The sequence below is a fragment of the Phragmites australis genome, chromosome 9 (assembly GCF_958298935.1).
Source record: "Phragmites australis chromosome 9, lpPhrAust1.1, whole genome shotgun sequence".
NCBI classification, from domain to species: Eukaryota; Viridiplantae; Streptophyta; class Magnoliopsida; order Poales; family Poaceae; genus Phragmites; species Phragmites australis.
The window spans coordinates 26,397,912-26,413,850 of NC_084929.1; the positions used below are offsets into that span (position 1 = coordinate 26,397,912).

The 15,939-nt window shown below is 46.3% G+C and overlaps 1 protein-coding gene across 3 annotated transcripts; it reads left to right on the forward strand.

Moving 5' to 3' along the window:
• Positions 1-2,774: 2,774 nt before the first annotated feature.
• Positions 2,775-5,269, forward strand: LOC133928922 (uncharacterized). Of its 3 annotated transcripts, none has more exons than XM_062375451.1 (4): positions 2,775-3,186; positions 3,274-3,339; positions 3,850-4,194; positions 4,286-5,269. In XM_062375451.1, the coding sequence occupies exons 3-4, from the start codon at positions 3,951-3,953 to the stop codon at positions 5,086-5,088; spliced, it is 1,047 nt and encodes a 348-aa protein (XP_062231435.1). In that variant the 5' UTR covers positions 2,775-3,186; positions 3,274-3,339; positions 3,850-3,950; the 3' UTR covers positions 5,089-5,269. The 3 variants fall into 3 exon arrangements, with proteins under 3 accessions (XP_062231435.1, XP_062231436.1, XP_062231437.1); XM_062375452.1 differs by having other exon boundaries at positions 2,775-3,142; XM_062375453.1 differs by having other exon boundaries at positions 2,775-3,039.
• Positions 5,270-15,939: the final 10,670 nt, after the last annotated feature.

Sequence of the window (15,939 nt, forward strand, 5' to 3'; positions counted from 1 at the left end):
AAAATCGCATTGTATGGGTAATCAATGTCGACCACATCGAAGGTAATATCTTTCGTGCGGAAATTCGTCCCTTCGCCAAACGATACTGGGATTGTTATCTTTCCAAGAGCGTTGATTGTATTTCCGCTGAAGCCTAGCAATGGTGATCCAGCTTGATTCAAGTCGCTTCGACATAGGCCCATCTTGTCGAAAGCATCAGCGAAGATGATATCCGCTGAGCTTCCTCCATCTATTAAGATCCTGTGCACTTCGTTTCCTGAGATGTTTGCTGTGATAACAAAGGCATCTGTGTGTGGGTAGTCTAGACCCTCATGTCCTCTTGCGAGAATGTAATGGGAACGTTTGACCACCTTGAATGAATGTATGTTGGTCCCACTCCGACGTGGTTAACCCTTCGCACATATTCTTTCCGCTATCTCTTAGATTCTATCTGCTGGTTAGATCCCCCCTGAGATAGCCAACACCACATTGTATCCACGATTTGCTGCTCTCTGGTGGTGCTTCGATCGCAGGCCTTGGTGGTGGCGGAGGTAGCTCCCCCTGAAGAGTCATTTGCCTCGTTTGATCCAACTGAGCCGAGGCTGCAGGTGTATACTGCAGTGCCGGCATCGGTCGCCACTGGTTTGCAAATGCCATGTTCTGATTGTGGTTTTCCCACGCTTCGCTTCTCTCGAAACTTGATGCATGGTGTATGGTCCTTGCGTGGTCGAGAGATTGCTTCACCAAGCTCTCTTTCATAGCCACAACCTGCGGGCACTGCTTGGTCCTGTGGCCGGCTCCTTCGCCATGCAGCTCACAGTAAAACGTTGTTGGGTCCTACGGAACCCATCCTCCTCGGCCTCCACGGCCTCTTCCTCTACCGGCTCGGCCTCCTCGATTAGCCGCACTATGAGCTTCGCTTGCCGCTTAAGCGACTTCAAACGGGCTGGAGTTAATCTGATTGACTTCTTTTTGCCTTGAGTAGTCAGAAACTTCGGGTCTCCTTGGATGGTGCAATCTGTCTCTAGGATTGCTATTGCCTGCCTCTCTGGCCGATGCATGTGGTTTTACTTTGGAGGCTGCTATTTCATTTTTCCTTCGAAGATGATCGAGCTCGGATCTTGAGTATTCTTCTATCTTGTTAAGCAGCTCTTGTATGCTTCCGGGTCTTTTTCTTGTGAGCTTTCCTACTAATAGCCCTCCTCTGATGCCATGTATCGTCGTTTTATCGCTGATTGTATCTTCGCTCAGCCCCTTCGCTTGACAACGTATGTGCACGAAGCGGTGCATGTAGCTCTGCAAAGTTTCTGTTGGCTATTGCTTCAATGCGAAGAGGTCACTCGCGGTGATTTTATCTGCTCGATTTCCCTCGAAATTGTTGTACAGTGCATTACGCAATTGCTCCCATGAGTATATGGATCCCGGGGGAAACGCGGAGTACCAGGATCTTGCTATCCCTTTTATGACCAATACGAAGGCTTTCGCTAGTGTTGTACCATCCCCTCCGGCAGACTCCACAGCCGCTTTGAAGCTCATTATAAATTCCCTTGGGTCTGACTCTCCGTCAAACATTACCACTCTGGGCATCTTGAAGCCTGGTGGCCACGGCTGGTTTTGCATATCCATGGCCAATGGGGACTTCGGGTCTCCTGTGGACGACCTCCGCCGAAGATCCTACGAAGTTCGTGCCATGTCTCCCGGCGGCGTCACCTGGCGAGACATGCCTTCTGCCTGGTGTAGCATATCGATTTCCTCTTGGATTTTTTCCAATGTTTTCCTAGCTTCATCTGCCCATCTGCGATATTCTGCGGCTTTTCGACTTGCTGCCAGGCTATCTAACATGCGCTTCTTCTGCGCTATCTGCCTTTCCAACTCTTCGGCTTCTTGCCTGGCTGTTCTTTCTTCATTTGTTTCATCTTCGTTTTCATACTCTGCGAAGTCATCAAGGTCTTCCCATTCTTCGTCTCGCACCCTTTCGCCTTCTTTCGCCGGAGGCTCGAAGTGTGCGCGATCAATTGGTTCCATGACCCGCATCGGCTCCGCATTAACCCGGACTGCTTCGTTGTGGCGGCCATCACTGGCTCCTTGTGGCGCTACTTCAACTCCGCAGCATTGCTCTCGTCCACCCGAAGCTCCACCGACCGAAGCATTACTTGTTCCTGGCAGGGCCGAAGGGGGTCTTTCGGCCGAAGGCCCGGCTGCGGCTGAAGGTTCCGGCAATGCTTCTACTGTTCCGGTTGGCTTCAATTTCTTCTTGGGTGGCATGGCGTCGAAGTGTTCGATCCCCCGGACGGCGCCAATTGTTGGGACCGAGATCCCAGACAATATGGACCTTCGGTTACGGGAACGTCGAAGGGTCCTCGGGGTGACACGTGTTAGAGATGGAACAGTTTTTTCGATCCTTTTTCGGGTACAGTATGACCATATTTATAGCCCGTACTCGACCACCTCAGGCGTGGTTTACAAATCCTACCCCTTTACTTGCTACATTCTCAGAATATCCGAGGGCATTATGGTATAAATAAGCATAATTATATAATTACAACCCTTCCCTGAACGATCAAAACGGGGCCACTATCCCGCGATGATCTTCGTCTCCAAAGATCTACTGAAGTCTTCTCCACTCAATCGTCCGTCAGATAGCCTACGGCCCCCGAGCAAAAATCGGCTTCTACCTTCATCCGTCCCGATCACTCAGGACCGCAGGCATGGGCTTCGTCCTTCGGTCGACGGCTCCAATCGACGCGGGATACGTTGTCGCGGTGCCAATCCGCCAAAGAAAGTGAGCCGCGAATATTCCCAGCACCCGACCCCGCAGCCCCGGCACCGTACTATTCAGCCGGCTCGCTGGCGCGGGGGGACGCGGGTGGAGGCAAGAAGCGCAAACGCCCCACCCCGTCCCCTAGAATAGGCGAGCGGCTCCCTCGAATCCAGGAGCTCCGCTCCGTCCGTCCTAAATCCGGCCACGCCCGCCGGGAGGAGAGACGACGATAGATGATTGATCAGTCCTCTCTTCCCTCCCGAATGGAAGATTGATCAATCCCAGACGAATAAACTACTGTAGGTTTTCTCGGGGGTCGCCTTCCCGTCCTCCCCCTCGTTGTTGTTCGGCTCGATCTGATCGACAGATCAATCGGTTCCAGAGGAATGAATCTCCTCCCCGGTTGGCTTGATTAATCCTCCCTTTTGTTCGTTCTGGCGAGTCCAGTTCAGTTTCTTCTTCCTCCCGATTCGTTTGGTTCCACTCTCCGATCTGACGATGCGTTTGTTTGTCTCGGATTTTTGTTGTGGCAGTTTCGATTTGGGATTCCTGTACATCATCGTCGGCCCGGCGGTTTCTTGAGTCCCATCTTGTAACAGGTTAGGTGCCGACCTCTAATTCCTTGCTCCCAAGAAAAAAATTCTACTTTTTTGTTGAGTTATTCTCGTGCTCTCGGGAAGGATAATGGCACTAGAGATAGGATGCGAAGGCTGGCATCTCATGTCCTGTCCCGAACCAATGAGCGCGATTGATTGCTCCGCCAGCCTAGACACATCCCTGTTCAATTTGTAGGGCATTTTCTTGTCCGCACGATCGATGGTGAAGTGGTAGTTGCTTTCGGAAGCTTTTTCTTAGTCCTTGAGAAAGATTGCTTCTTTTGACCGTTCCAATCTTCATCTTGCATTGCTTGCTTAGACCATTTGTTCCCAAGATACGGTTTCATATTGCAGAATTCCTCCTACTTAAGCGCGATGAGTCAAAGTAAAAATCGGCATCTTTTTGGTGTTCTTGTGCTGTGCGCATTGGCAAGCGTGCTACTTTTAGTATTAGAATTCGTCTTGACGTCGGTTTGGGTAAAGTTGATGAATCGTGCTGCGGTTCTTGCGCAGGTCTCTGTTACTCGGCAATTCGTTGCGTGCTCTGCTTGACTGCTTCTGCTTGCCTCCGAGGGAGGATTAGCTAAACTCGGACGGCTGAGACAGAAGACGCGATGGCGGCGACGACGGCGACGACGACGGAGTCCGAGGGCGCGACGACAGATGAGGACGTGCATCTTTCGCCGACTTGCGTCTGTGGTGGTGGTGGCGGCGGAGGCGGCGGTGGAGGCGGAGGCCGAATCAAGATCCTCTGCAGCTTCGGCGGCCGCATCGTGCCCCGCCCGTCCGACGGCGTGCTCAAGTACGTCGGCGGCGAGACCCGCGTCCTCGCCGTGCCCCGCTCCATCCCCTTCCACGGTACGTGTTCTTGCCCTTCTCGACCCGTGCGCCTTGATTCTTTGATGTCGTCGGCGCTCAGATCTTTGGATTTTTTCCCCGCCGTGCGCAGAGATGAAGAAGAAGGTGGAGGAGATGTTCAAGACGGACGTGGCGGCCATCAAGTACCAGCTCATCTCCCTCACCGAGGACCTCGACGTGCTCGTCTCCGTCACCTGTGACGAGGACCTGGTCCACATGCTCGACGAGTACGACCGCCTCGAGGCGAAGCGGTCGCCGACCGCGTCGCCGCGCTTCCGCGTCTACGTCTTCGCGCTGCAGCCCGCCGCACGCCTCCCGTCGGCTGCCGCCACCGTGTCCTCCTCTTCCCGCTTGGCCGGCTACTCGCGCCATCACCCGCACCATCACCACCACAACCATTTCCAGCCGGAGTGCTACGTTGCCACCGTGCCCGTCACGCCCAACGGGAGCCCGCCGTACTCCGCCCTGAAGCACGGCGCCGTCTCGGCGGACAACTCCCCGCGCGCTAACGGGCTGGGGATGCAGCGCGTCCGGAGCACGCCGAATCTCGGCACCCTGGACGCGGCGCCGCAGCACTTGCATCCGCACGCGGCGGATATCGGGGACGGCTTAGCGGGAGGATACATGAGCAGTTCGCCCCGGCACGCCGGCGCCAGTCCGCTCTTATTGCGGAACAGCTTCCCCCACTACCAGCACCAGTACCAGCCGGCGCCCGTACCCGTGACGCACCAAACCGGGCGGTACGACGCACGCGGGTATGTCCGGGTGGGCAACTACGTTGCGCCGATGGTGCCGGCGGCGGTCCGGTCGTCGGACCGGCCGGTATCGAGGGGCGGGCCGCCGCCGCACGGCGAGATGCAGACGCAGAGGAAGGCCGCACTGGTGTGGGACTGACGGCCGTCCGTACGCCGGAGGGAGGGGCAGGTAGTCGAGTTGTGAGTTGTGACTTGTGACTTGTGAGTGATTCGAGTGGCTGAGATGTAAATAGATGGATGGCTGGATGATGCACGCGGCCTTGTTTTAGCTGCTGGAATTTGTGTCCACGCTGAGAAGTGAAATATGCCTTTTTCACGTATCACATATTCTCACATTCACAACGGTTTTACTTGTTTAGCTGCGAGTCCGGCACTCGCTGCTGGCCTTTTTCTTTTGGGAGATTTTACTTCGAGGTGCCTGAAAATAGAGCACTGTTTAATCGATGTCCCATGACCATGTAACGTGTCAAACACCTCTTGCGTTTTCTCTCACGCAGTTCGTCTAGTGACCAAGGTTATACTTACTGTTTGAGGCTTGGTTACTGAGTTCGATCCGTAACTGAAAATATTGATTATCATGATAGCTTCTCGAAATTTGACTGAAATTCGTACAAAATTTATTTGCTAAAGTTTGAAATTTGATCAAAAATTTATCAGAATCGCATCTTGGAAACCAGTTGAATCGGATCGGTTACCGAGCGATTTTCTCAAATTTTCCGTATTGTCGGTAATTGCTCGGTTTCCTCGATTTATCGAGCGGTTTTCTCCATTTTCAGTTAAGTTCAACAAAAAACCCTAAAAATTGGCTCAATCTTGTAAAATCAATAACTAATTCATCTGAGCTTCAAATCAAGTGAAACAAATTTTTTTAGTTTCCTTGTAACATTATTTACATGATAAAAATATTTATACTCATAAAAAGTTAAAAATTTTCTATGAGAAAATGTATTTGTTAAACCAAGTTAAATGCATAATTTACTCTTTGCTAATCAAAAATCATGAAACTAATTTTGTTAGTCTTCTTACATGATCCTATATCTTTAAAAATACATGAACTCATGAATTAGTTATCATAATATGCAGGATTGTGTAAATATGTTGCGACTAGATTAATTCATAACTGACCCATCACACCTCTAAAATTAGTGAAATCGTGACAGGTTCGCGATAAGAAGCTAAACATGCTAGCTCATCAGCTAGGAAGTTTTCCTTGCGAGGGACATGCTAGACCTCGAAACCAATAGAGTGTCACTCCAGCCTTCTCAATTCAGCAAGGTATGCCATCATTGTTGGATAAGAGCACTGAAACTCCTTTTACACTTGGTTTACGACTAGTAGCGAGTCCCCTATCGCTAGCAGGCGTTTTATCCCAAGTGTAGAGGCTGCTTGCAATCCGGACAAGAGGCCCTCATATTACGCAATATTATTAGTGGCTGAAAAACATAATTAAACTACGTACAAGAGGATGTCGCCAGTCGGTGAGATTAGGACCACTCCAACCCCTGCTTCGTTCTGCGTGAACAACCCACTAAAGTGCATGGTACAGTGCTCGTTCGCCTCTGGTCTTTGTTCCTGCTCGGGCTCAAAGAACGACCATTCGGTCACAAAATCGACCAGCGCCTGGGACTTGATAGCCATTCAGGGGACGAAAAGAATATTGAACTCCCTGAGTTCTACTGCCCACTTTGCTATTCTCCCTACCGCATCCCTATTAGGGAGAATTTCTCTAATCGGAAGGAAGGAGATTACCTGGATTTTGTGGACCTGAAAGTAGTGTCTGAGCTTGAAATAGGCCATCAGCAAGGCGTATAGTACCTTCTGAGCATGTGCATATTGAGCCTTTGCCTCATTTAGGACTAAACGGATGTAGTACATTGGTCATGGAAGACCTTCTCGTTCGACGATCAAGACTGCGCTTACGACCTGTGGGGTAGCTACAACATAGAGCAAAAGCTCTTCATCTGGTCATGAGCGGTCAGTACATGAGGGGAAGCGAGGTAAGTTTTGATATCCTAGAAGGTCATTTCTACTTTTGCCATCCACAAGAAGTGGTCGCTTTTCTTCAAGAGCTTGAAGAGCGGTAACCCCTTCTCTCCGAGCCTCGGGATGAACCTTCTCAAACCTGCCACACATCCTGTTAGTTTTTGGATTTTCTTTAACCTGGTTGGGGATCTCATCTGGACGATGGTTCTAATCTTGTCAGGGTTTGCCTCTATTCCTCGGTTAGACACGCGAAAGCTGAGCAACTTCCCTGATGAGACTCCGAACGTGCATTTCTCCGGGTTCAGCTTCATGCGGTATTTCCGAAGGTTGTCGAACGTTTCCTTAAGGTCTGCGACCAGGTCGTCCTTGGTCCTACTTTCCACGACCACATCATCAACATATGCCTCGACCTTTCTATCGAGCCGTGGTCATAGAACAAGCTAAATACTACACTGGTAAGTGGTACCGATGCTTTTCAAACCAAAAGGTATTTTCACATAGCAAAAGACCCTGAAGGGTGTTACAAAAGCCGTCTCTCCTCATCTTCCATATACATGCTAATCTGATGATACCCCGAACGGGAATCTAAGAAGCTTAATAGATCGTTGTCGACGGTTGAGTCAACAAGCTGGTCGAAATGGGGTATAGGGAAGAGATCTTCTGGGCATGCTTGTTAAGGCCAGTGAAGAGGACGCACATCCTCCACTTAACATTGGATTTTCGGACCATGACTGGGTTAGCTAGCCACTCTGGGTACTACACCTCTCGGATGAAGCCTGCTTCCAACAGTTTGTCAATCTCCTCACAAAGTGCTTCTTTTCAGTCAGGTGCGGACCGACGCGCCTTTTGCTTTACTGGTCACGCGTCAGGTTGCATCGACAACTTGTGCTCGATCACGTCCCTAGGGACTCTGGGTATATTAGATGGACTCCACAACAAGACATCCATGTTCACCAGAAGGAAAGTAATGAGCACGAGTTCCTATATGGAGTCTAGGCCAGCCCCTATTTGGACCATCCTGGATGGGTTGGAATCATCTAGGCAAACTGCCTTAAGCCGATCGCCTGGACTGGCAATGATGTGGACCTTAACCAGCTGACCACTGGGCCTGACATTCTCGGGCTACAACCCGGGAGTCAGTTCGTTAATATCGAGGCTCCTCTTGTCGTAGGCTAGGGCTATATTTGTGTTGCCAAAGACGGTGATGGCCCTTGTCAGACCAGGGATCTTGATTGCCTAGTATGTGTAATGGGTGACAACCATGAATTTTCCATCGCTAGTCGCCCCAAGATCGCATTATAATCGGTCCTAAAGTCTGCCACGTCAAACAAAACCCTTTCGGCCCTGAAGTTACTCGGCAAGCCAAAGGTGATGAGGAGCTCAATTTGCTCCAATGGTTTTGTTGAGGAGCTGGAGGTAATTCTGAAAAAGGGAGGAGATAGTTTCAATGCGCTCCTCAGAATCTGTAGGGTGTCCAACACATTGGCAAAGAGGAGGTTGATGGAGCTTCCTCCATCGACCAGTGCGCAACCCAGTCGGATGTTTTGCACCGTGGGTTCGACAACGATGGAGTAGCGACCAGGGCATCTAACACACATAGGGTAGTCTACCTGGCTAAAGGTGAGGGTTACTTTTGACCACTTCAGATGCGGGCTTAGGCCTGTCATGGTCACCTTTTTTCACAAACCATTGACTTGTATCCCTGTTCGAGGAATATATTGCAGCACCCTTGAAGATATGGTGGACCGTGTGATCGTCCAGCTGGAAACCCAATGCTGACTGATAGGGGTCAGCCCCATTCTCCTCATCATCGTCGTGCCTGAGTTTACGCTCCCTAAGATCCTTGTTGATGATGCCCTGCATGACCTTGCATTAAGTCAAGTTGTGAGCATATGTGCGATGGATCGGACAGAAGCTTCGGCCTTTCTTTCTGTTCTTTTTCTAGAAGCGCTGGCATGGTTGGCTGGTTTGCTCGACCACCATGACATCGGGCAGTCCTGCCTTGCATTTGCTCTTTTTCTCCTTTCGATTGACCACTTTGAAAGAGGCAGGCTGTTCGGAGGTCAGCTACGTCTTCGGGCCGCTTTGGTGCTCTCAGGCCTCTGCAGCCTGCACACACTTTTCAGCGAGCTCGAAGAGCTTAGTAGTACTCCTGACACCTTGTCCTAGTCGACTGGTACACCTTGTCCTATCTTCGCGCACCGCACGCTCACCTGTGAGACCATCCCACTTGCCTGGCCATCCTACAAGCCATGTCCCATCCACCCAATGGCGCCACACCTGTCTACAAGGCCATCCCATATCATTTAATGCTATGAAATGAGGCACTGCACCTCTACGCTAACCACGACTTTTCCCACCGAGAGGAGATTCCTGGGAAGGAAAATACTTGAGTGGATGTCATTAAATGAGATTAGACGGGTTAGGTGAGTACATGGCCTACGTCCAACAAGGGCTAGTGGCAGGGTTTCCTTCTGCAATCAGGGGACTGGTCGCGTGAATCCCACCTGGTCACACGATGGGGCCACGGTCTTGATAATATCAACTACCATCTGGCATTTGCCGGTGTGGATGCCCTGACAAGGCACCCCTTTATTCTTTACACTGACAATATGACTCCTGTAACTAGGTCTCATAAATATGAGAGAAGGACCGTCGTTGTAACTATGATGGGATAGCAATAGGTTCGTAGGGACGGCAAAAGTTTTGCTAGAACCCCAAAAGCGGCCGGTGTTGCTAGATGAAGATGAGCGCCGGTAGTCATGCTTCCAGGATGTAGGCTTCGACTGAACCTTGTTAACGAATATTATGCCTCTAGTTTCATCAGTGATCGTGTGCATGGTCTCAGTAGATCAATCTGTTGCTTCCGCTAATGGCTAATTTTGTAACAAGTGGTACCATAGCCATGACTAGATTGGATCTAGATGAAGTGGGTGGAAGATCACAGGGAGGTGTGAGATGTGAGGATTATGCATCTACAAGACGTCATGAAATGCACAAGCAGTGAGGGATGGACACTACGCAAGGTGTAGCATGACGGCGGTGGGTGCACGTGTACAAAAACTACGATTGCAGCAGGTCATTGTGTCGCTCAAGCTGTAATGATGGAGGCAACGTAGATGATGGACGTCTATGGAACCGTGTTGCAGCGTAGTGCAGACTGGTGCGAGGCGCGGATTGGCAGCCTCACCTGTGAAGACAAAGGTAGCTTTCGGGTGTAGATGCGGGCAGCCTGCTCGGCTGCAGTGCGCCGAGGTGGATTTCGTCGACTAAAACCACAGTGTTGCTTCAGAGCTGCACAATGGTGTGGCTCAGAGCGAACCAGTGTGTTGCGCGAAGATGGTGGCCCTTCAGGTGGCGAGCATGGGGTTCGCGACCATGGTCGCGCGTGGTGTCTCACGCTAGTGAGGCGAACGCTATGGGAGGTTCTAGGCTAACGATGCGGCTCTGGGCACGAAGCGAAGTCGATGGGACGCATTATACTCAGATGCGTGGATGAGAGGCGTGGTCTGTGTTGAGGAACCACTGCTACCGGTGTAGTCCAGAGATCCCACAAGAAAACAATCACAAAAGGAGACACATTGTAGGGGAAAATATTTCCCTTGTTTATTCATCTGTGTTCTATAATGAGGGGTTATGCCCCATATATGTAGTGCCAAAAAACCGTAAGAGATATAATCGAATCTTTCAAGAGATCGAGATGAGCCCACATTTGGTTGTAAAACTCCATGTTTCCTAACACTCCCCCTTAGGCACTTCTCGCGAAATGCATATGTCTCATCAAGACTCCCCAAAAACCTAGTGAGAAAAATTAGAAGAAAGAGTACATAGCTCGCGACCTGGTCACACGAATTGCCTCATCAAAAACCTTATCACGAGAAACTTCAAGATAATTCATCTAAGGGAAAAAGAGTACAATCCACCCAAAATGCTTCATATAATCTCCATGATTAACTTTGGACACTTAATCTTCTTGACTAAGAGATAATTCCATGTATTGGTATTATGTGAAAATTCGCCCCCTGAAGTATGCAACTCTCTAAACCTCAACATCCCATTGCCACGAACACATCTTTTGAAACTAGATGCAGGGAGAGACTTAGTGAATAAATCTGCAAGTTTTTCACATGATTTTGTATGCATTACCTTTATTTTATTCATTCTATGCAATTCACGGGCATAAAATAATTTGGGGTTGGTATGCTTCGTTAAGTTGCTTTTTACGTATCTCGATTGCACTTGTCACATGCTGCATTATCTTCATGGATAATAGTGGAGGTGTTAGTAGTGTTCAAACCATATGGCCGTTGGATACGATTAATCACTCTTCTAAGCCTTGCGCATTCCTGTGCAGCTATTATTTTCGAGTGGTTCATCGAAGTACATATAAGACTTTGCTTTGATGATTTCTAGGATATTGCAGCTCTGCACTGTATCATGTAAGTAGGTTTACTGTAAATGCTATGTCTGATCTAGTGCAATTAGCCAGATACATCGGCGCATCTATTGCACATAAGTATGGAAATTCCAGTCCCTATACTTCCTCCCTCTCTTCTCTAGGTCTATAGAGATCTTGATCTGCTTGCAATGACATTCCAACCATGGGGGTTTTAGAGGGAAATGATTCTTCAAAACCAAACCGCTCTAACACCATATGAGTGTAGTGTGATTGATGTAAAAAAAAAATCCATCTATCACATGCTCTAGCTATAGGCCTAAATCTTTCATTTCAAATTCAGACTTGAAGTACAAGCTTGCTTTCTCAATTTCTTCTTTTGTACCGATGATATTCAGATCACCTACATATACATATATTATGCAAAATTCATTATTGGACCTTCTTATGAATACACGAAGACAATCCGTGATATTTGTGTAGCTTTGTTTTTTGAGAAATTCACTCAAATGATTGTACCACATCCTACCTGACTGTTTCAAACTATATAGTGACTTCTTCAATTGTACGTTATAAATGTGTCTATTTCTTCTATCCTGATTCGACAATGGTATTCCTTCAGGTACCTTCATATAAATATATGAATCAAGGCTCCCATAAAGATATACGGTCACAATATCCATCCATTTTATTTTCAACTCTAGGTTGACTGCCATTGAGATCAAATATATAAAGGTAATACCACCCATCATTAGGGAATAGGTTTCTTCATAATCAACGCCTGGTCGTTGAGTGGAACCTTGTGCAACTAGTCGTGCTTTGTACCTTACAATTTTATTCATTTCATTCCTCTTATGAAAAAAAAAATCCACTTGTATCCTACTGGTTTGATGTTGGGAGGTGTGTGGCATACTAACCCAAAACCCTTTGTTTTATTCAGGGACAACAGTTCAGCTATTATTGCCTTCTGACAGTCTTCGCAATCTGACCTCATTCTACATTTAGTGAGCGATGCAGGCTCAGGATCATGATCTATAATTGTGGCAATTTTATTTGCAAAGTATATATTAACTATTGTGGTTGCTTTGTTCCAGGATTCCCCTGAATTCACATAGTTTATTGTTATTGCATCATGGGCTGCACTTTCAGGTGTTTCTACATCTTGCTCTTCATTATTTCTTTCAAGTGCACTTTCAGGTGTTTCTTCATTATTTCTTACTATGAGAGCAAGGTCCTTTAGTTTACCAGCGTCGATTTCAATGCGTGCATTTTTGTTGGTTTCTTCCTGTGTGGAAAGATTCAAATCTGGTATGCCTATTTCCTTAGGTTCCATACTATCGCCAGGTCTCAACTGGCTCCTCTTCTTCTTCCGTTAAGGTTTTTTATGATTGGCTATGGTAAGCTCTCATTTCCCACTTTCGCCAGACGTCTCCAGCTATTTGGGACTTGAGGAACCAAATTTCTTATCCTTTTATTATTTTTTGTAGCTCCTAGGACAAGAAGAGGGCTACCTTCTTTTGGTACTTCCACCCTCTCCGGTGCATTGCGTGCAAGCATATGCGACTTAGTCACGCTCTTCAAATCACAAAAAAGATCAGGCAGATCATTTGTTAATTTCTGCAAATCGATAATTTTCTGTACTTCACCATTCGCTTCACTAGTGTAAGGATCATGTGCTGCAATTCCTTCTACCTGTCAAATAATTTCCTAACATTTTTCATCCAAGGGTATGTTTCCTCCCCTTAATGATGAAAAATTATTTTCATAAAAAATGCAGTCAGCGAAGTAGGCCGTATGCAGATTTTCAGTTGTTGGTTCTAAATATAGGACTATGGATGTAGTCTCATAACCAACATATATTCCAACTTCTCGCAAAGGTCCCATAGCGGTTCACTGTGGCAGCGGTATTGGCACATAAACCATACATCCAAATTTGCGTAAATAGGAAATTTTTAGAATTACCCCTTGCACTAGTTGCATAGGTGAATAGATTCTATAGGATGATGGTCTATAATTAATGAGAGCTACTGTATGTAAGACTGCATGTCCTCAACATGTAGCATGCAAATTACAGTGCTGCAACAAAGGTCTATCAATGAATTTTATTCTTTTTTATCAGTGCTTCGGCTAGTCCATTCCGAGTGTGGATGTGCGGTACAAAGTATTCAACTTTAATTCCTATATTAGTGCAATAATCATCGAACGCTTTAGAAGTAAATTCTCCAAAAAAAATATTCTTGATTTGTATGATCTCGAGACTAACTTTGCAAAGACGTGGTTGTAGGTAGATAATAGACATACATGCGACCACTTCGAGGATGTGTCTATCAATATCATAAAGTACCAAAATGGATCAGATAGCAGCTGAATGGGACCACAAATATCCCACTAGATTCGGTCTAGGAATATAGGGATTTCATCTTGTACCTTCAAGGTAGACAGTCTTATTATTTATTTCTCGGTAGCACATGTAGGCATACAAAATCTTTATGATTCCGGAAATTTTTTACATTTATGTCATGACATTGTGAGTTAGTAATTATATTTTTCATCATTCTAACACCATGGTGACCAAATCTATCATGCCATAGGGAGAATAATTTTGCACTATAAAACACAAAATGCGAGTGTAGTATAAGTCACTATTCATGAAGGGAATTTTTCTAGTATTCTCACTTCACTACCACGCTTAGTGATGAGTAGGTGCTCCCTACCATCTTCTTCACAGGTTTCTCCATGAAAACCGTTAGCACGAATATCTTTAAAACATAAAGGATTTCTTGTAAAATCAAGGTATAACAATGCTTCTTTGATATGTAAAGTAGTTCATACAGGTAGTATGACTATGGCTCTTTCAGAACCTACTATACAATTATTACTACCAGTGACAGTTATCACATTTTCAGAGCTTCATACTCTTAAGATGGTGTTTGTGGTTCCACTATCCATAATACACACTTCCTCCATATGGGAGCCACACATATTCTATTAAATACCGAAAAATATTGGTTGCAACTAAGCTTGCTCTTCTAGAGCTTTCATTTATTCATCTAATCCTTCTAAATTCAGCAATAAAATAAATGGTTGATTTATCTAATTCTAGATAGAGTCTGCAAAATATCCGGCCACTTCTTCTTCAATGGCTTTCTTTTCCGCTTCATACTTCATGGCATCTTCTATAGCAGTGAAGAAGGGCAAAGCAGAGACCTATGCATCCTTTATTGGGAGGTCTTTTACTACCAGTGTGGGAGCATTATTAACTTCCATGTGAGATGCTACCCTTTCAATTGTGGCTACTTTGTCCACCTCCATCCCCACTGCAATGGTGAGGTGTGCTTCTGGCAGCTTCTTCTACTTCTTCTAGTATGCTTCCACAGCATGCTTTGGTGCTTTGCAGATTCTGGTTATGCTCACCATATAGCTTGACTTATTTCATTGTCTTACCATTATCCTCATCAGGCTTGACCTTGTCTGTCACCACTTTCCTTTCTCCCTTCCCCTGCTTCTTACTGCGGTTCTTGCATGTTTTGAAAGAGTTGTGATTGACTTCTACGCTACGCTCTTCCCTTGCGGCTGGGATAATAAGTTCTTGTTTATTACTTTGTCATAGACTTCATGAAGCTGCAACATGTCAATTAATTTAGAATACTTCTTGTATTTTGATTGACGGTGATTGCGTGTGGATTCTACCGCATTCGGGTGAATTCTGACGGTGAATGCATCAATCAATTCATGAAGCTGCAACACGTCAATCAATTCAGAATACTTTTCAATTTTCTCCTCTTTTGTGATCTATTTTTCACATAGACATAAGAGTGTGCAAATACGGTGCAACGTGGAGTTGTACTCTCTGACATGCTTGTAGTCATAGAAATAGAGCCGAACCCATTCTTGCTCTGTAGAAGAGTTGATGGTGTACTTAAGGCGCTCAAAACTCTCCTGCAGTGCGTCCCATAGTGCCTTAGCACTAGTCATTGCTATGTACTTATCCTTCAAAGTGGGTGAGAGATGGTAGAAGAGAAAATGAAGTGCCTGATCATTCTCATCCTCTGTGGGAACCATTGCACTACTTGTTCCAAGGCAAATAGCAGCGCGGAGCCTTTTCGCCCCAAGTACAATTCGTACTATATGCACTATGATCAACAAAGTCATTGTTCGTGATTCCAGCCATCTACATATTTCAATGACGCAAGTATTACTACTATAGTAAAGTTGCATCATGTTGCTAAATCAAATTATTGCAAAATTTTCGACATTTTCTATACTATTATTTAAATTTTACTGAATTTAAATGCATAACATGCAATTTAAACAGTAACAATAATAATCAATAGCATAGAAATAATAATAACAGAATTAAATGCTGCATAATTGCTAAAACAGATGCAAAATTCAAAGTCTGAAGGTACTTTTATGCAAAAACTAAGCATGTGGATAATTTTTAGAATAGCCAGGGGTTTTAATGCAAAAAGGACAGGGACGATGCTCAATTGAAAGAAAACCTAGGTGCTAAAAGTAAATTTTTGGATTTTTTTTTTCTTGATCCCTTCTATTTCCAAAGGTTTTCATCAATTTATTGGGCTGGCCTACTATTATATGGTTCGGCCCATC

Excerpts from the sequence above, each read along its gene's own strand:
- LOC133928922 (XM_062375451.1), top strand. The coding sequence starts at position 3,951 with ATGGCGGCGACGACGGCGACGACGACGGAGTCCGAGGGCGCGACGACA. Across the intron at positions 4,195-4,285 it reads CCGCTCCATCCCCTTCCACG|AGATGAAGAAGAAGGTGGAG; the intron begins GTACGTGTTCTT and ends CGCCGTGCGCAG.